Genomic DNA, 19,992 nt, shown 5'->3' with positions numbered 1-19,992 from the left:
ACTGGACCAGAAAATAAGGTTGCAGCTAAGTGAGTTATGATACTAGATAGACTACTAGATAGTCACCTTCCAAAATTTTTTCCTTGCCTGCAAGAACCGTTCAGATTTTCCTTACAGACATAACAAGAATAATCTAACAACATCCTAACTATTTACTTACCGATACTGACTTCCAAACCCTTTTGTTGCTTGAAATTAGCTGATGGTAATTGTTAATTTTAGTGTTAACAGATATATTCCTCTATAGGACTATCTAGGATTGCCTCTTTAGAAATCATGCATTGTTTTAGGTTAATAGTTAATCACATTAAACGTGAAGTCTTCCTTAACGAGAATAGTAACTTCTTACAGTATGTCTGTACAAAAGCTTTTATGTCTTCTAAGCCAAATGTTATTTATTCAGCAGGTAATAATCTAAGTATAGGTTGGGTCTTCATTTTTTAAGGCAATGATAAGATAAGGCAAATGATTCTGAGTCCCTGTCTTTGTTGTGTGTCTTCTACATTGGATTACACACTTTTAAAACCAGTTTTTACTGGTTCACTTCATTCTGAACAGTGGTTAGACATCTCTATTACCAATGCACAATGTCTATAATTAGCTCTCCTCTGTCACTCAGAGGCTGACCTGCTGGGCCTGTTTTTGTTGGCTGTAAAGTGTGAAAATAGCTAAAAGGTTATTGTTTGTGTTGCTATTCACAACTACTTTCTTAAGCAGTCACAGCTGCAGTCCGGTTTATGTCTGTGCTGCTTTGCTGTATGGTTTGAGAAAGATCTACAGTGTATATAGCAAAACTGCTCTGTGTGTGTGTTTTAGGAGGATTATTCAGGAACAGAGAAACACATTCTTACATATTTAGCTTATTCAGCTAAATGCTAATTTGGCTTTTTGAGAAATACACGTTTGCTTTGTTGTTGAACGTTAGCTCAGAAGCTAACTTTGCTTTGTGTAAGGGGCACAAAATCTACTTATAAGCTCCTGTAAAACTCACTAATAAACATGTCCTATCAACTAAAACATGAGTCCAGCACAGAGCCTCGAATGAGATTAAATGCTCGTTTTGTTTGTTTTCATGCTAAGCTAAGTTTAGCTAGGCTAATTGTCACAAGGCTGTTCCCTTTTTGGGTTAATGGTCCACAAGTCAGTTGTCAGTGACATGACAGACAAGACAACCGATAAGTTTCTTTCCTTAAATCTGTTGTGAGTGCCTTTATTACACATTCATGTGAAATGAGGAACATTTGATCCTCTGTGAAACACCACATGCTTTTTTCAGTCAATATCAAAATCTCAATAGATTTAGTGTTCTCCTGTAGAAAATGTACCCATAGCCTCAGAAGCTTATTTTGGGCCAACTGAGATATAAATAACTTACTTCCTGTAGGTTTTTTGCATAATTTGTCAGACCTGTGTCTGATATTTATTTCACCACTCTTTCATGCAACATTCATTTAGTGATCTGACAAGTCAAAGAGTTTTTTTTTGTTTGTTTTTTCTGTTTGAAATCCACATTTCGCAGCATTTAAGTCCAGTCCTCTCCATGACCCCCTTTTCTTTTTGAGCCATTACTCGGTGGATTTTCTTGGATGCTTAGAATTTTTTATCATCTTCAATTCAAGGCAAATGACCTTGCATGATGTTCAAACACACTACTTTAACTGCGCCATATTCCAGAGCATGCTTGAGAAGGTAAATTGATAAGATGTACTCATGGAAAAAGGAAACATTTTCCATGAGACGTGTTGTTTTACCATACTTCATTTAAGCCACCCACAGTGTATAACATAATCAGATTTATAAAATAATCATGACATTGCTTTTAGAAAATATTTAGAAGATGCAAGAAACCAATGAAAATATAAGTGTACTTTCAGAGATGGATTGCAGCTGGTGCTCTGGGAAAAAGATAAGGCAATTGTGAATTAATCTAGCTACACTGTCGACATGTAAACACATACCACCTCCATCGGGTTTCTTCACGGCCAGATTCAGTAACGTGATGTTACAGAATAGAAGAAGAAGACGCGCAAGACAAACAACAGGGTGGTCCTGGCTGTGTGTGTGAAGGGCCACACAAAACCAACATTTATCCCAGAGCACAAACTGATGACTTTGTGCTCTGGGATAAATAGAGCTGATTCACCTCTGGGTGAATCAAAATCAGCTCTGTGGATTTCTACTGTGACCACTTTTACAACATCTGTTCTCCCTTTGTTCCCATTGTTCTGTGTGCTGAGCTACAGCGTGTGGACTCTTAGTTGCTGGTGTGAACTTTGTGGTCTCACTCAAGCCGGGCGGAGAATGTCTCTCGTGCCTCTTGTGCTGTAATAATTTCACAGCATTGTTGCTTTTGTTTCACACTGACACATTGTCGCATACTAGAAATCATTTCAGATTATCTCCCAAGTTTTACAAAAGCACAATTTTCTCTTGCATGAAGCGAATGCTCTGTGCATCAGTTTAAACAGCGTTTGAATAAACGTCCCAGTTCGTCGCGCAGCTCGGCTTTGGTGCAACTAATTCTACCTCTGGCTGTGTCACAGCAAAGGCCTGGGAGTGATGAATGAAGGTTCAGATGACAGCTTGCCCTGGTTTACGGGCCTATCTCGCCCTTGCTTTCTCCCTCTCTCGCTCGCCGTTGCTCCTGTATTTTAATGCTCCCCAGATGGGATTGACGTTGCCATGACAGGCGGTGACGCAGGCGGGGTGTCAAGTATCAGGGCCACTGACAGGTTGCCATCAATCACACTTGTTACCAGCCAACCACTTAAATAACAAACATGGTAACACCTCTCTCTTTACACCTTTTTTTTTTTTTTTTTTTTTTAACTAAAAGTCTTTGCCTTGTCCAGGAATGCTGGCTCTAATTGGTCTTTAGACAAGAGAAGTAATTAAGTGTGCGAGTGCATGTGCATTCATGTCCACCTTTGAAGCTTGGTGTGCGAATGCAGATGCCAAATTAGGATGGTTCTATTTAACCATATCCAATCTCCAACAGGTGGCACATTACGCATTTCAGCTGGCTTTTTAGCTTTTATATGAGATTTTATTTTCACCGTCTCTGCACGTATAAAAACTTTTCAGTCAGGGGTTTTTTTTTTTTACAGCGTGGCAATAATTAAGAACAAAAGTAGCTCGGGTTTTTGTTCAGTGATTAATTTGATTTATCTGCAGAAAACTTCGTCTCTACCTCATTATTTTACAATGCATACAATGTGCAAGTTCAAAGACTCACCCCAAAATCGTCAGAATGCATGTTTTGTCTGTGCTGAAGCTACAATGATACAAATATCTGAATAATAAATTATTAAATGAATAACATGCCTTAGTTTTCTCTGTTCAGACATGAACATTGACTGGCTGTAGCAGTTTCACTAAGGCCCAGCAGAGGGACTCTGTCCTCAGAGAGAATGAATAGATTATTTTAATTCGGCAGGAAGAACCTAAAATACACGTTAGCTATCACTCATCACCAGTTTTATCGGGACTATAATTAACACCTTCCCACACTAACAGGGATATTTTTTAAAAATCCCTTTTTTTTATTCTTGGAGCAGAGAAGAGTGGAGAGTGGGAAGGGTGCCGGAGAAGGAGGAGAGGTGGGCAGGCGGGTGGGTGGGTGCCAGTTGTGAAAAACAAAAAGACAATGGAGGAGTCATTTTTGAAGACCAACCAGCCACGGAGCTTCTGTGGGAGCTTCCTGTTCAGACGATGCGCACACTGAGCTTGAACCTTGACCTTTGACCTCCTAGGACTACAGAATGCCTCAGCTGACAGAGTTAATGCACATTTTGTTAACTGTATAGTTAAAGATTGTGCACATTGGAGGTGTGCAGAAAATACTGGAATATTCTGGTTGCACTGTTCTTACTGTGAAACGACATTACGGGAAAAACTGTAAACTGGTTTTTTCATTTTTTCCGAATATAGAATATCACAATTCAGCTGTTTAGAAAATTATAAACTCCATAACTCACAACTTAACAGCCTCAACAACAACTATTTTTTTCAAAAATAGCATGTGTTTTTGAGTTATTGTTTTACTTTATCACCTATTTAGATCTCCATCGCTTGTTTCCATGGTAACAGCTACTTCCCCCCCCCTTTTTTTTTTCTTTTTTGCCACATAAATTAAAGGATTTGTTATAAAACTGTATGAACCACAACTAGAAGATTGTGATTTCACAATGCAAAAATACTACGTGTTTTGTCTGCTGGGGTGCTGGAGTACTAGGTGAGCAGTGAAGTGTCACGAGTGAGTCAGGATTCCCTTTCCTGCACTGGGCTCACAACAGCTCAGCGAGAGATAAAGAGAAAAAAACTGGAAGCGAAAAAAAAAAAAGCAGTGGGGGAATGGCGTAGGCGGTATTTTGATCCGCGGTCTAATTTTAGCTCGGTATCGGCTTCAAATAGAAACTCCTCCATAAATATTCATGAATGGAGGGAAGAATCTGCTGCTCTGTGAGGCGGAGATGACAAACAGAGAGCGAAAGAGAGAGAGGAGGGCTCTGAATTCTACCTGAAGGTTATTTTTAGCTGCAGTGTTGCCTTTCTGGATTCACATGCGAACGGAGGTTAAATTTAGCTGCACAGACAGAGACGTGTGGAAATACAAACAGATTCATAATCAGAGCACGCGAGGAGAGCAGCGGGCGCAGCATTAATACAGAGATACGATGAGAGAGATGGGTTAAACTGGAAACATGAAAAGGTGAGGAGAGCGTGACCATCTCCTCACCTCAGTAATTTGAGATTAAAATACACACATTGTAGGCGTACATCATTGGGACTCATTGTTTGTATTATTTACACATAAAATTATGATTTTTTTTTACCCCTTGCACACACAGCCTGTCTGTCATTCGTGCACGCTCACTCTAGCAGCCACGCTGGCACAGTCCCACTGTACTGTGTCTGACATTTTAGTCACTCGCACTTTCTTCTGTGATGCAGTCAGTGTGTCTGAATCTGTCACATGGAAATCAGCTTCTGCTGTTATGTAATAGCCAGTAACACACCAACGTCTTGGGGGGGAGAGTACTGCAGAACGCAGCAAGAGAGGAATGAATGCAGTGTTTTCATGCAACTGTAAAGGCTGGATTGTAGCAGCACAACTCTGCAAATGCCAAAGTTGGTCAATCGCTCATGGATTGGAGTAAAAGGTAGTCATTCATGGAGCCAGCAGATAGTTGTGGTTTTGCTCAGGTTGTGTCAAATGTCAAAAACTGTTGACCATGTGAAAAACACATTATTACTCCCCACCTTCTATACTGTGCACTCACTGACCTCCGACTTTGTTAGCTACACCTCTCCAACTGTTTGTTAATGGAAACATCTGCCAGTTGAATGGCAACAACTTGGTGCAGGTAGGCGTGTAGCCATGGTCACTTTGAAGTCGAACATTTAAACCGAGCATCAACTGCTGTATGCAACACAGTGTACAGTGAGTATATATGCGACATGGCAGTTGTTAACGTCTTTCAATGTGTGCATTTTGTTACACTCTAGACCCCACACAGCTGCACAAGAATCTGATTTTGTGGTAATTGTATCACTGACATTTTGGGTTTGTGTGTTATTATTCTCTAACACTTTGGAACCCATACCTACGCCATGAGATTTTTATTTTGAAATATTGGTTTCCCCGTTCTGTTTATTTGAAAGGGATCAAGTGTGTCTCAGCATCTGCCCTTGCAAAATCCTTCATGTTCTGCTAATGGTTGTTTTACTAAAGTGTGGATTTCTATTCTGGAGATCCTCACGCTGTTTAGCAAAAGGAGATGCGTTGCCAAACGGAGCTGCTGGCCGAAAGTCTCCGAGGCTCAGAGCAACGCTGTGGGAAAGTAGAAATGTAGATCACAGGAGAAACATGCCTAGACTGTGAAGAAGGACCTTGCCGTGCCTTCGTTTGTTGTTTTCCTCTGTAGTCAGACGGTGTTTTTCAGGAGGAACTCCTCTTCACCTGACGCTGCGCTATTTTTAGACTCGCCTCTCTCGTGTAACCCACGTCAGTACTGTGCTGCTATTTTTATCTCTGCTGTTCGCTCACAGTCGGGATTCATCTGTATGTACACGCGCGCACGCGGACACATACACATACTTGTATCACGAGAGCATCACATTATCTAAACACATTTCATGCCTTTACTGTTTCTCTGCATGATGATTGTGTAGCTGTGGAGTTCAAGTACGTCCAGGCTGGTTGCCTGACAGCCTCAGGTTTCGCTTGATTCGCTGTTTCAAATGCTATACTATCTTTTAATGTTAAATATATTAATAATGAAAAATGGGTCCATCCTGCCAATCAGCTGCTCTTTTTTGGATCACTCTAATAACACACTTAATGGATTTTAGCGGTTAGTTATCCTATTTATAAATCAGCTATAGCATTGCATGCAGCCACCAGTGCTGAGAGCTATTCTTCCTCTTTGGATCTCATCACCTCCTCATTTTGGTCTCAGTCTGACTTGGATGTGTTTTCTTATCCACCATTGTTGCTCGGCTTGAATTGTGGTGCTGATTTTAGCTTACTTCCTGAGCTGTGAGCTGAGCTCATATATATCACAATGTCTTATCCTTTTTTTGTCACCCTTCTAAATTTGAATTTTGAGTTTTTTTTACTTCTATGTTACACTATTTCCTCTTCAAGAAAGGACAATATCAGATTGAAAGCTTGTGTGATAGAAGTCTTTATAAGGTCTGTAGCGATGTTTTAGATATGAATATTCCATCTTTTAGTAACTGTGTCCATGTTATTGGCACCAGAGGAGCAGCAGTCTGGTTAACTTGTAACTGGAATTTTGTAAAAAGTTTGTCTGTCAGTTTGGTCTGAAGGGAAATGCTTATTCCCACATTTATTCTCCCTTATTCTTTTTATTTTATGGCTGTTGCATTTATACTGCCTGCAGCTCTTAATGGAGCTCGTTTTCTCACCTCAGTGCATGCTGACCCGCTTGACCAGCCACTCGGTGTATTTCCAATAACGCTGTTGACAGCTGGTTTTCGGTTGCTCCTGCCTGATGCTGCAAACAGTCACAAAGTGCTGAACTGTATTTGTGTGACAGACTCAGGGATATATTCATACACACCAGCTATTGTACACATAAATGCACACATTGCAGATATTCTGTGGGAGATATTTTATGGCACTGTGTGTCTAAGAATGGAAAAACAAGCTTTCCAGGAAGCATGGACAGTTTGGATGGATTCATTTCTTCTATTTCCTTTCCTGATCAAATCTACAAGCTGGTAAATTCCTAAATAGCCTCTTAAGCCATCTAACCTTAATAAATTCTCTTTGCATTTATGTCTTCTTAGTTTTGATGTGGAGAATGGATTGTCTGTGGGACGCAGCCCACTGGACCCTCAGGCCAGCCCTAACTCCGGTCTGGCCCGACCGACCAATTTCCCTCACAGCCAGCGGAGGGAATCTTTCCTCTACCGCTCTGACTCCGACTTTGACCTTTCACCCAAAGGTCCCTCCAGAAACTCCTCCACTGCCAGTGACCTGTAAGTCCACCAGTTGAAACTGTTAATCCTCTGTCTCTATGTATTGAGAGGGGCCTAAAACAAACCCTTTGGATAAATCCAATGCCCCGCCTAGGAATCTTGTTGCTTTACATGTAGTAATCTGTTGATATCAAGTTCTCTAAAAGTAAAAAAGAGCTTTTTACATCTGAAAAACACGGGTAAAAGTTTTCAAAGTATCAACAGCCATTCCTGATGCTGTGCTTTTTATCCTAAAGGAATACCACTAGGATCACATGGATCATATTTGCATTTCTGCTTTTCTGTTCTTCTCTATCTGTTTGAGCTCAGAGGTTTCCGGGCTGGAGAAGCAGTTTTGTGCCTCGATTTACGTGCTGGCTCCCTTACCTGTTTGCAGTTTGAGTTCTGAAGCCAAATTGTCACGCAGTTTAACTTTTTTACTTGTTTTTCATAGAGTGAGGAGGACTGTTAAGAAAGGTCCACCTTGAGAAGACTGAGCCTTCTCAAATACTTTATTAGGACATGCTATGTATTGCTTGCAGCTGTTTTCCCATCACAAAGTGCTTGAATGTCAAATCTATTCCACTGGGATTCTAAAGAAAGGAATATTTTGTTTGTTTTTCTGTGTGTCTCAGTTACATCCCCAAGCAAGACATTATAGATTTCACGCTATCTAAAAAAAAAAGAAAGAAAGAAAGAAAACCTTCAGTTTTGTAATTGAAGCAGTCACAGATTTCTTCAACCTCTTGCCTATCTGTTTTTAAAGGGAAGAAAGCTTGAAGCATTGGGAAGTCAACTGGTTGTCATCTCGGTGAGGAGAACATGATAAACAAAATAAATTAGGGCGAAAATAAACCCACACTGGCTCTGTCCCCTGAAGGCCTCTTCTGCATTCCCTCTGGATGGCTTCATGATCATTTCCCTCCTTTCTCCCAATGACTAAATATCAAAAACCTCTCTTGTGACCCCTGTCAGGCTCTCTAAAACAACCCGTTCTGTTTTGTTTGTTCTTGCATGCAACGCTTAATCAGAGCGGAGTCAAGTATAATAACACACTTTTGGGTTTTTTTTACTCATATTTAACTGTTCATAACGTGTCGCCCACCCTTTCCACCTCACCCCAACTGTTTCCTCACCGGCCTCACTAGAAGCAGTGCATGTCTTTAATAAATTAAAATAAACTATAATAGATACGAGGAAGGTTTCTTTTTATCACTCTTTGGTATCACAGTTTAGGGATTTATAGTTGAGCTTCTCAGTATTTTGTGTTTTTTCATGCTTTTTTCCTCTTGTGTGTCTTTTCTGCAGACATACAGAAGACATGATAGTCACACCGTTTGCACAGGTGAGTCCTCTGAAATCTTTTCCAGTCAGCCTGTTTTACTTATTGTGTTATTTGAAAATTTGGCAGATGGACAAATTAAGAAAAAAAAAAACAGCCTCCAGATGGTATGAGACTGGGTTTTAGTGCTCTACCGGAACATCCCCTCAGGATCATGTTGGCCCTGCGACAGGATCAGCATCCCGCTGGTGTTGCCTAGCTCTTGCGTGGGATGTGCGTCACTCCTGTGCTCACTTTACACAGTGAAAGGAGCTGAGAATCCAATACTGCTGGATCATGCTGTTTAAGATATGCATGGTGGCAGATAAGGCTCATGCATGGATCAAGTCTGGACATCTGATACTCTGTGGGCTTTCTCCTCATGCTGAGTCAGTGTTTGGTGACAGATGCAGTGGCAGACGTGACCTAGAGGAGTGTCAGTGATGCTATGAAAACATCAGAAAGGGAGTGGGGGATGCCTTTGGGTAGCACATCTGCCAAGAGTGGAGAGCCACAGTATCAAATGATAGTCAGTGATTTGTGTTGAGAAGCTCTTGTTCAATGAAAGTGGAAGCTTTTATGAGCATTTAAAGCTACACTTCATCACATTACAAATGCGTCATTTGATGAACTCATACATTCACTCCTTTGTTCCTCTCGTAGGTCCTCGCCAGCCTGAGGACAGTCAGAAGTAACTTTGCCGTCATAACCGGCCAGCAAGATCGCACGGCCAGCAAGTAGGCGTTTTGGAGACTTCCTAAGTCTTTTTGCTCTTTCACCACCACACCTGACTTGTGTCTTTAATATGTTCACTTTGGATGGTCTCTGTCTACAGAACACGATCTTCAGGCAGCAACCCACCATCCATGTGCAAGACCAGCCTCGCAGGTTGGTAGCGGCTTTGGAATGAGATATTTACTTATTAGCCCAAAATACACACTTGTTAAAAAACAAACAAACAAACAAACAAAAAACACATACACACACACACAAACACACACAGATGGCAAGGATATTAACACGATTGGGAATCGGGAAATCTGGGTTACTGGAAACACATCACAGCTGTTTAATTAGTAAGCGAATGTTGTTCAACAACACATGAAATCCAGTGGTGGGCAAGTATTCCAGCCATGTGCCTGTAATGATGATTTTTTTAATGCTTATTGTAAGTCACTTGTATCCTCATCCCATGGATACAATTACTATGAAACAAAATGCAGCTCAATATTTGAGAGGGAAATACCATTAACATTTCCTCCCCGATGAAATTTAATATATATATATATATGTGTGTGATATACATACAGAGGAGCCTCACCAGCAGCTGGCCATAGAGACTCTAGATGAGCTGGACTGGTGTCTGGAGCAACTAGAGACGCTGAAAACCCGACACTCTGTCAGTGAGATGGCTTCCAACAAGGTACTTTAACAAAACACTAACACACTACCAACAGCCTGCTAAGTTAGACTTTTAGAAGCTGGTAATTTAGGCAACTGAAAGACTGAATGAAAGTTTGTTGCTCTTTTGGACATTTCACAAACACACACACACACACACACACACACACACACACACACACACACACACACACGAGTGAATCTTGCAGTTGTAGAAAATGGATTAAGTGCAAGGTTGGGAGCTTAAATGGCATTGTAAAGCGCTTTGGGTGCCTTGAAAAACGCTATATAAATCCAATCCATTATTATTATTATTAAACATCTGCTGTAGTTGCTTAAAAGACGTATGAGGGTCAGAGAGATGAAGTTTTGAAGACAGGGTCCTCTGGTCCTGCTCTAATTGCAAGTTGGAAGCTTATTGGACTGTCCTTGTATATTTTGGAGGGCTTTTGGTATAGAAAGCACCAGAGAACAAACCTTGGAGGCTGATTATGCCGTTATTCCTGTATATGTCTATTTTTAGACCTCACCGCTGGGAAAGGTGCTCAATCTGCAGCCGTGCGGTCATTTTCTTCCAGCTTACTGTTGTCATTTCCCCTTTTTGAAATGAAATGCAGCCGATTTCTTTTTAGAATGGATAATATAGACAGTACATGAGGCATGTTCATTTTCATGCTTTATGAATTGATGTATTCTTTGGCTGTGCTTTTTTCCTGCCCAAATTAGAAAAGGCCCCAAATACGACACTAAACCCAAGGATTGTGTGTGGCCTCTCGTAAATACAATTACCATCACCGATGCTTTAACCAAGCTGAAGGCTCATTAACACAAAGAATCCATCATGAAAATATGAATAGAAGCCCCCATCTGTCCGCAGATGGAAGAAGCTTACATGCATAGGATGATTCCCGGCATGCAGATGGGGACTAGAAACAGGGACACACCTTTTTCCCTGAATCATATGCAGAAACATGTGAATGAGTAGTGGGAGTGGGAGAGATGTTGCACTGGATGAAATGGAATCCTCACCGTGCATGCTTCCTCCATCCTTCCCTCTCCTCTCCGATCAGCACTCACAAACACCCACTTCATAGAAGCGTCCAAACATAAGGAAACAGACCTCTTCTCATCACATAAATCTGAATTACATTATTAACCAATCACGTACCGTGCCTGCTTCCTGCTTCCTGCTTCATGCATACACCATTCCACACGTCACTCACGTGGCAGCGGAGGGGAGTTTCGCTGGAGGCACCCCCCCTCCCACGCCCACTCCTCTCCCCAGCCCCCACAATTGCTGCAGATCAGTCAATGAGCTAAAGAAAAGAATTATCCATGCCGGCCCTTGGGAACAACGACAGGTGCATGGGAGGCTGAAGTGAACAATGTTTCTGCATCCCTGACGACCTTATCGAACCGCTTTGTTAAACTGGATCTTTACTGACCCTAGAAAGGGTCTTTGAGCAATCGTGCAACCACTTTTAATCACTGAGTTATTTATATGTGAGTAGGGTATTTAAGAAAGAGCTTTTTACATGCCGCATAGGCATTTTTTTCCTCCTCTGATGGTAATTACTACCAAGTTTGAATTTTGTATAAAAGTAAATAAATCAGCTTAACATTAAGACCACTGTAATTATCCTTCAATATTTTCTATCTGCTTCTGAGCACGATTTAGCTGTGAGTGAACTTTTGGAGCCCGCTTTAAGCATTTCTTTGTCAAAGCATTTTGTCTTTTGCTCCTCTGATTGTGTTAATGGTCAGGGCACCCAAGTCTCTGTGGTGCGTGATGTACTATTTTTATTTTTGGCTACAAGAATGAACCCTCCTCCCCATCCATTCAAAGCTTTTCCTTCATACCTTCAAACTTGGTGCACATGGTGTGTCTCACAACCTCACTCTGCCCTGCCTACTGTGTATGTCTCGTGGCCAATGACGGCTCTCTGTTTCGCTACACGCTGCTGCAGCGGGTGTCTGATTGGCTGCTATTCTTAGGCATTTTTGAAAGGAGGTGGAGATTAGAGTACCCCATTCTCCCTCTGTTTACACACATAGTGGGCAGGCAGTAACTGAGTGGATGAGGGAGAGTCGGGGAGAGTCTGCCTTCTCTGCCTTGCATCCTGGCATCCAGCAGCATTCCCACATACATATGCTTCAATTCTCCTGTTCTTCCACAGACTTATAATCAAAGCTTCTGCAGCACTCGCTGGTGGATTTTTCCGAGACAGGCAGCTTTGTCGAACAGGCGTGTTAAACCTGAGAGCTCACTCGTTTTATTTTTGCTCCCATGCTTGACTTTACGCTGAAATGCCAGAAGTGACTTATTTCATCTCCATCTCGTTGATGTTCATTCAGGTGAGGAGAGGGGAGGAGAGGGATGAACTGGATGGGAGGGTAGGAGACTCCCTGAGGTTCACGTGTTGCTTGTTTTCTGACTTTCTCTGAGACTCAACACGTCTTATGTCAGCATGATCTGTGGCATCTGCTACTTGTATTTGACTGAACCGTTTGCAGGTTTTGAGAGAGAGTGATTTGCTTGTAAAGTGTTTCTTTTCTACGTTGTTGTTAAGAGATAACTGTTGTTCCAGCAGGCGGCTGAGTTGATCCGACCTAGTCTGTCCACAGTTTAGCAAACAGAGTGTTTGATCAAGCTCATTGATGCTTGCATGTGTTTGTCCTCAGTTCAAGAGGATGCTGAACCGAGAGCTCAGCCAGCTGTCAGAAACCAGCCGCTCAGGGAACCAGGTGTCTGAATTCATCTCCAGCACCTTTCTGGGTAAATATGCCGTCTTTGTACGCTACACACTGCTGCACATACATGTAGATATGCATGTAAATCACAGGACAGTGCTCAGACAGGAGTAGTTGAAATGCATGACAGCAGGAAAGTTAGTGTTAGTGGTGCATTTCTGTTTTCATCACTGTTAACTGGATGACTTTCACTGGCAGAGAAACAACATGACATGGACATCATGTCTCCCCCGACCAAGGAGAAAGACAAGAAAAAGCGTCCTATGTCCCAGATCAGCGGTGTGAAGAAGGCCACCCACAGTCCCAGCCTCGCTCCTTCAACCATTCCTCGATTTGGGGTCAATGCTAGCCAGGAAGGACTCCTAGCTAAGGTGTGAGGACTAGTTCATTTGTTATTTCCCTGAGGCTAATTCTCTATTTTTTCCCACATACTGAATGTTGTTTAATATACGTATTTATACTTTCTCACTGACAGGAACTTGAGGATATAAATCGATGGGGTATTGACATCTTTAAGGTCTCTGAGTATTCTGGGAATCGCCCACTGACAGTCACCATGTACACCATTTTCCAGGTACCACATCACAGCACACAGCGTACTGTATGGCTCCTGTACTTTATAGCCTCAAACACGGCAAAGCAAACAAGTGCATAATGAATTTACTGAAGTCAATGAAGCAATGACTTAGCAGACAATTTGTAATCAGTCATTTATCTTTACCTTGGATGAGCCATCCTCTCCTCTGCTGTTGCAGGAACGTGAGCTGCTGAAGTCCTTTAAGATTCCAGTGGATACTTTCATTACCTTCACAATGACTTTGGAGGACCACTATCATGCTGATGTGGCCTACCACAACAACATCCATGCTGCAGACGTGGTCCAATCAACACACGTGCTGCTGTCCACACCTGCACTGGAGGTAAACGCTCAAATACACAGTCCAGGTTGATGCCCTCACATACACGCACGCATACACACAAAACTAACTGTCTCTCTTTGTGTGTCATCCAAGGCTGTGTTTACTGATCTGGAGATCCTCGCTGCGCTGTTCGCCAGCGCCATCCACGACGTGGATCACCCCGGAGTTTCCAATCAGTTTCTCATCAACACCAGTGAGTTTGCTCGTAGCTCTGCAGGGATTATCTGAATGTGTGTGGGTGCTGAGTGTATTTAACTATGTAGCTGACGAGATCGTGATTTATTTTACATTCAGAGTTTTTTATGCCTTTTTGTCTTCAGACTCAGAGCTGGCCCTGATGTACAATGACTTGTCAGTGCTAGAGAATCACCACCTGGCTGTAGGCTTTAAGCTTCTGCAGGAAGACAACTGTGATATTTTTCAGAATCTCAACAAAAAGCAGCGTCAGTCGCTTCGCAAAATGGTCATCGACATGGTGAGTGGACCATTAAGATCGTAGACGTGCAGTAGCTCCACTCAGCTTAGGCCTTCTTTTTCCCCAGTGACTTCTGTTTGGTTTAATGTGTTTAATGTTGTTCTTGCAGGTGCTCGCCACAGATATGTCCAAACACATGAACCTGTTAGCAGACCTGAAGACCATGGTGGAGACTAAGAAAGTCACCAGCCTGGGAGTCCTGCTTTTAGACAACTATTCAGATCGCATACAGGTGAGAACTCTTTTTATACAAAGATAGAATCAATCTAATCTAATCTATATATTTGACATGTGACAACACCTGTTTAATTTGCCACTGCAGGTTCTTCAGAACATGGTACACTGTGCAGACCTGAGTAACCCGACCAAACCTCTCGAGCTGTACCGCCAGTGGACAGACCGCATCATGGTGGAGTTCTTCACACAGGGAGACAGAGAGAGAGAGAAAGGCATGGAGATCAGCCCCATGTGCGACAAGCACAATGCTTCAGTAGAAAAGAACCAGGTGGGGAATAACCTAAACCGCGAGCTTAGCCTCAAAATCAAATTTATGTATTTTTCCTCTTGGTGCTGTTCGTCAGCCTAGATTTAGATTGTTCTGTTGTGAGGGGGTTTTGGAGATCCCTTCTCTTTTATATAATGGAACTAAAAAGGCACTGAAGTGGTCCTCAAAATACATTTTATGATGAACCTGATGGTTAATGATAGGGAGACAGCCTGTAAAAATTAGCCGTATCTAGCTTCATGCTTCCTGTGGTTGATGGATGTAGACGTCAGGAAGAAAACTAGTTCGGATACAAAACCGCTCACGGAAAGATGCAGTTCTTTGATTAAGTCAAAGCATCACTGCTGAGTTTGTTATTCGCAGTCTTAAACATTGCTTTCTCTTTCAGGTGGGTTTCATCGACTACATCGTTCATCCTCTGTGGGAAACATGGGCCGACCTGGTGCACCCTGATGCGCAGGACATCCTGGACACGCTGGAGGATAACAGAGAGTGGTATCAGAGCATGATCCCCCACAGCCCATCACCTCACCCAGAGGGCCAGGAGGAGGAGGAGGAGGAGGAAGATTCCTTTGCAGGGGAAGCTTCGGCACATGGTCGGGGTAGCGGGTCTGCTTCTGCTGACAAGTTTCAGTTTAAGCTGACCTTAGAAGAAGAGGGGGAGTCTGACACAGAGAGTCCACCTGAGGAAGAGGAGGGCCACAGCAGCAGGAGGCATGAAATCTACAGATCCGATTCGGCCTCTCATGTATCTCGAAGGCTTCCCAAAATGCTTACAAGTGACTCGGGCAGGACGTTTTCTTTAGACTCGGAGAAAGATATGGCAGAAGAAAGAGAAGAAACAGATGAAGGCGTCTCTGGGGTTCCACGCTTTCGAATTGGCACATAGCACCAGTCAATAGTTTCGACTCTTTCGACTTTCTTTCGTTTAATTATTCTTGATTTCAGTGCCTCGCCCTCTGTCACACCCCACCTTCCACTTCGAGCAAACGCCACCACCTCTGTTTTTCTGCAGATGGGGTTTAAGAGCAGGACTCAAGGTGGGGAGTACGGGAGTGCGGGAGGCTGTGGGGGAGGACTGAGAAAGTCTGCAGTTTCACACAGCAGTCACTTGCACTGGAGAGAGACAGATAGCCCCAGTCGCTGTTCCAGTAAGGACAGGAAATCTGTGTCTCTCACTCAGACAAATTGTGGCTGAAGTTCCACAGAGACGATAAGAAGTTAGAAAAATACACGCTTTTCTACCAGCTAACCTAAAGTCCGCTACGACTAAAGACAGACGTGTCTTCCTCTAATGGAGTATTTTTTTGTGTGAAAGAAGCGAGGAAGTGATGAATGACTGCGAAAACACAACAAAGTCTTTTAAGACTTCTTGCCAAACTTGCAAATGCTGGTTTGCCTGCCTTTTGGGGGTTTTTTGGTTTTTAATTTTTAGTAAGTTTTTTTTTTAAATTCAGTTGTCTGTTATTTAGATTCACACACAGTAAATTGAAGCTACAGCTAACAGCAAACTTGAAAGAAGTGTAAGCAAATTCATAGCACAAAAAGAAGAGCTATGAAGGATTTTTTTTTTTTTGCAAAACACCTTAAATGTAGCAGATATTTGAAGTGACTCTATCACTGTGTTTGTATACATGCAGTAGCACTCCTTTCAGCTGGTGTTGCACAGCCGATTTAATTGTACTCAGCAGGCAAGTTGCTTTAATGATTATAACGACTGAGCTGGCACCGCATATTATTTTTTCTTGTTTTCAGATGTATTATTTCCATTTTTAATAATCTTAATGAGATATAGTCAGCAACAAAACTGAGCCAGGGTCAGTGTAGCGTTAGGCGCTCTAGGAGTTACATCCAGAGCGATGTGGGCTGTGCTTATGGTGCCTCCCAGTGTCCACATGTGGAACTAAAGTTCTGGTACTGTGGTAAATGATTTGCAAGTTCTTACATTGAAAACCTATTTAACTGTAGGACTACCCAAAAAAATGTCGGTTATTTTTCTGTTTTTGTTGCTTTATTGTTTGGATTATTTTTATTTGATTTGATGTTTGGCGCCCATTTTATCAGTTTGCCTTCAAGTTTTAGCACTTTGCAGTTTCGTTCATAGGTAGCCTTCGTTTTTGTCTGTTTTTAAGGGCTCGAGCCAAAACATGAACTCATTGGAGGCTTTTGACTGAGAAACACTAACTAGCACAGACATCATGAAAAAAAAAAAAACATAAAAAGAAAAAAGAAAAAAAAACCTCAGTGTCACAGTAGAGTTACGAGTACATTAAGCTATTACAGTTCCATTATTCTTACTTCACAGCACCTACCTACTGAAATAGTGTTTTTGGTAACATCCACTAGCATTGATTACTGCACTAATGAGGGCAGTGTCTTGATGAGGTTGTAATGACAGATGTTAGCATCGCTGTAACTGTAAAAACCCAGGAGGTTACAAAGAGCCAGTTCCCTGTGCCTGAATCTCCCCTCTTTTTCCCCTCTCATTGATCAGTACTTTGCTCTCCACAGGGACACGCCGGTAGTCAATGACAAAACAAGTGCCAAGCAAGCATGACACAACCCGTACTGTAATTTCCATTTTGCCACTGGCTACTTTCCATCAGTGACTGATAAAGTTGGTTGATTGTAGCACCCAGTGTGCCAATCTGACCTCAGTGTCTCTGCTCTTTTCTCTCTCTCTCTCTCACTGAACTCCTGTTCGAACCGTAACAGTAACTGATATTGTCTTAAAACAGTGACGTGTTTGTTGTCCGGGTGAATGAGTTTTCTTTCTCATGTTTTTCTTTTTCTTTTCTTTCTTTTGAAGTATTTGCTAAAAAGAAGGAAAAAAACTCAAAGCACTTTGTACGGTTCTCTCACACTTCTGCACTTTTCTGTTGACGGACGGCCTGGTAGTTTAATTGAATTGGATGAGCTGGACCATTGACGCTCAGAAGGGCTGAAGTTCCTTGTCTTGTCTTGTCTTTTCTTTTCTTTGGTCCTTTTTATAATGAACTAGTTGACTGTGCAAAATAAGTGTTTTGTTGAGATGTGTGACATTAGCTGCCGGATTCAAACACTATGAAAGTAATGCAGAGAACTTACCAAACTCATCTTGTCGAGAAACTTTTTTATTACCATGAAACAGTGTAACTTATGTTTTAAATGTGTGACTGAGCTTTCTTTCTTCCTTTTTTTTTGTTTTTTTTTGAAGCCTTATTTTTAACTTGGGATTTTTTTCTGGTCACTGACATGCTGGAGTAAAACATGTGCAATCCTTTCTGTAGCCGACGACTCAACTCTCAAAGATGCCTTCAACACCAAAGGACTATTTAACAACATTATAACCAGCACAACATGCAAAGAGTCAGTGTGTGTCTCTCTGTGTGTCACTAATTCATAGTGTTCTTTTTCCTCACAGTACTTTGTGTACAGTTTATTTATTGCTTCTGTATTACCTGTCAGCAACGATGTGACAGACAAGTAGCTTTTTTTTTTAGTCTAAGGTTTTAATACTCACACGTGGCTTCATGTGTGAGAAACTTTTCCTTTTCACTTCTAATATAAAATTATACATGAGCGAATACTCACTTTCACTTTTCTCTTGGTGTAAAAATTGCTGAGTGACAGATTTCCGTCTGGGTTTTCTGGATCACGTCCTATCGCCTGTCTTCCTCTGTCATCACTGATCTGATCGCATCACGTGTTCATAAAGGATCTCGGAGTACGTGCACTCATCTGAAAGCTCTTTGACTCTTAGTGAAGATGTCACGTTGTCGAACAGCCTCAACAGCCAACCAAGACCAGTATTTCTGTGCGTGGAGATTTTTATGAATGTGTGTCATAAACTGAAACTCTGCAGCTTTGACAATCCAACTCTGCTGTTTAACTGTGGCTGCGTTAGCCCTCTGTCCAACTAGAACTGTATGCCTTGCCAATAAAGGAAAAGCTCTTCACTTTGTGATGTCCCGTTTTCTCCTTTTATGAGAAAAGCAAGTCATAAATGCATTTATCACTTAAAGGAAATGAGTATTGATTACTGCTTTTTTAAAAGTAGCTCCAAAGAGAATGCGTTTCTACGTGACACTGCAGACAAACATTGTTCAATGCTAATTTTATTTTCAGTTCTAATTTCCAAAGGGTGGATCTCGCTCTGTGAAAGCTCCAGCCTCGTGTCACCTTAAGTGGATAACAGATTAAGATGATAAATGGTTGTATTTAAAGACATCTTATCTTAAAGACCTTATAGTATCATATCACCCCAACAGAGCACTTCACTTTTGGACTGCTGGCTTACTTCTTAATATATTTAAAAGTAGTTTGAGAGGTACCTCTTCTGTGGAAACAGCTCCCAGTTTGTAATGTATTTAGGTGATTCACAGACACCCTCTCGACTTTTAAGATAAGGCTTCAAACTTTCCTTTATGATAAAGTTTATGGTTAGGGAGTGGATCAGGTGACCCTGGATAGTCCCTACCACTTGGCATTTATCATTAATTATTATTCATGTCTAGTTTTCTTTCACAACCTGTCTTTTGTTCTGTCTCCCTTCACTCCCTTCCCCTCACGGAGCCTGGTCCTGCTCGAGGTTTCTTCCTGTTAAAAGGAAGTTTTTCATGTCACCAAGTGCTTGGTCATGGGGGTCGTTTGGTTGTTGTGGTTTTCTCTCTTTTATTGTAGGTTTGTTGCCTTACAATATAAAGCGCCACGAGATAACTATTGTTGTGATTTGGTGTCATGTAAATAAAGCTAAATTTAATCAATTTTAATTGAATGTATTGAACTGAATGCTGAGTTTTGGAGATTAGTGCAAAATATGTATTATACATTGCAATTAAAATGTAGTAATAAAAAAAATTTAAGAAACACAATGCTATACATCAAGGAGTGATAAGATGAATATTTATTTCTGTATTTTATCCTACCTAAGTACTGCACCAAACTTTAATCAGTTCGAGACACAGAATACCCAGTGGTACTTAGAGTAGAGTTTTACTTAACTTTATCAAACTACAGGATGGTTTATGCATGTATGTTAACTCTCATGTAACTCTCAAATTCTCCGAGTTTGTTTTATTAGAGCCTGTCCTCTCTTTTGGCCAATTTAAGAAAGAAAACGCACGCAGCGCTGTATGGTCACTCTGGCAAT

At 41.6% G+C, this 19,992-nt stretch overlaps 1 protein-coding gene across 7 annotated transcripts in view; it reads left to right on the top strand.

The window, feature by feature from the left end:
• pde4ca (phosphodiesterase 4C, cAMP-specific a) overlaps positions 1–18,803 on the top strand; it is a 48,519-nt gene extending 29,716 nt beyond the window's left edge. For 6 of the 7 annotated variants that reach the window (XM_082514869.1, XM_082514863.1, XM_082514868.1 and 3 more), the window contains exons 2-16: positions 7,318–7,509; positions 8,255–8,299; positions 8,797–8,833; positions 9,473–9,546; positions 9,645–9,697; positions 10,120–10,232; positions 12,893–12,986; positions 13,160–13,332; positions 13,437–13,535; positions 13,717–13,881; positions 13,975–14,074; positions 14,202–14,356; positions 14,466–14,588; positions 14,679–14,861; positions 15,250–18,803. In XM_082514869.1, coding sequence (XP_082370995.1) covers positions 7,318–7,509; positions 8,255–8,299; positions 8,797–8,833; positions 9,473–9,546; positions 9,645–9,697; positions 10,120–10,232; positions 12,893–12,986; positions 13,160–13,332; positions 13,437–13,535; positions 13,717–13,881; positions 13,975–14,074; positions 14,202–14,356; positions 14,466–14,588; positions 14,679–14,861; positions 15,250–15,750 — 2,107 coding nt within the window. In that variant the 3' untranslated portion in view covers positions 15,751–18,803. The remainder of the gene's footprint in view (positions 1–7,317; positions 7,510–8,254; positions 8,300–8,796; positions 8,834–9,472; positions 9,547–9,644; positions 9,698–10,119; positions 10,233–12,892; positions 12,987–13,159; positions 13,333–13,436; positions 13,536–13,716; positions 13,882–13,974; positions 14,075–14,201; positions 14,357–14,465; positions 14,589–14,678; positions 14,862–15,249) is intronic. The other variant, XM_082514864.1, reaches the window with a different exon arrangement.
• Positions 18,804–19,992: the final 1,189 nt, after the last annotated feature.

Source organism: Aulonocara stuartgranti (assembly GCF_965226115.1).
Source record: "Aulonocara stuartgranti genome assembly, chromosome: 18".
Lineage (NCBI taxonomy): Eukaryota > Metazoa > Chordata > Actinopteri > Cichliformes > Cichlidae > Aulonocara > Aulonocara stuartgranti.
The sequence above is the reverse complement of the archived record's forward strand: the minus strand, read 5'-3'. Positions and strand labels throughout refer to the sequence as shown.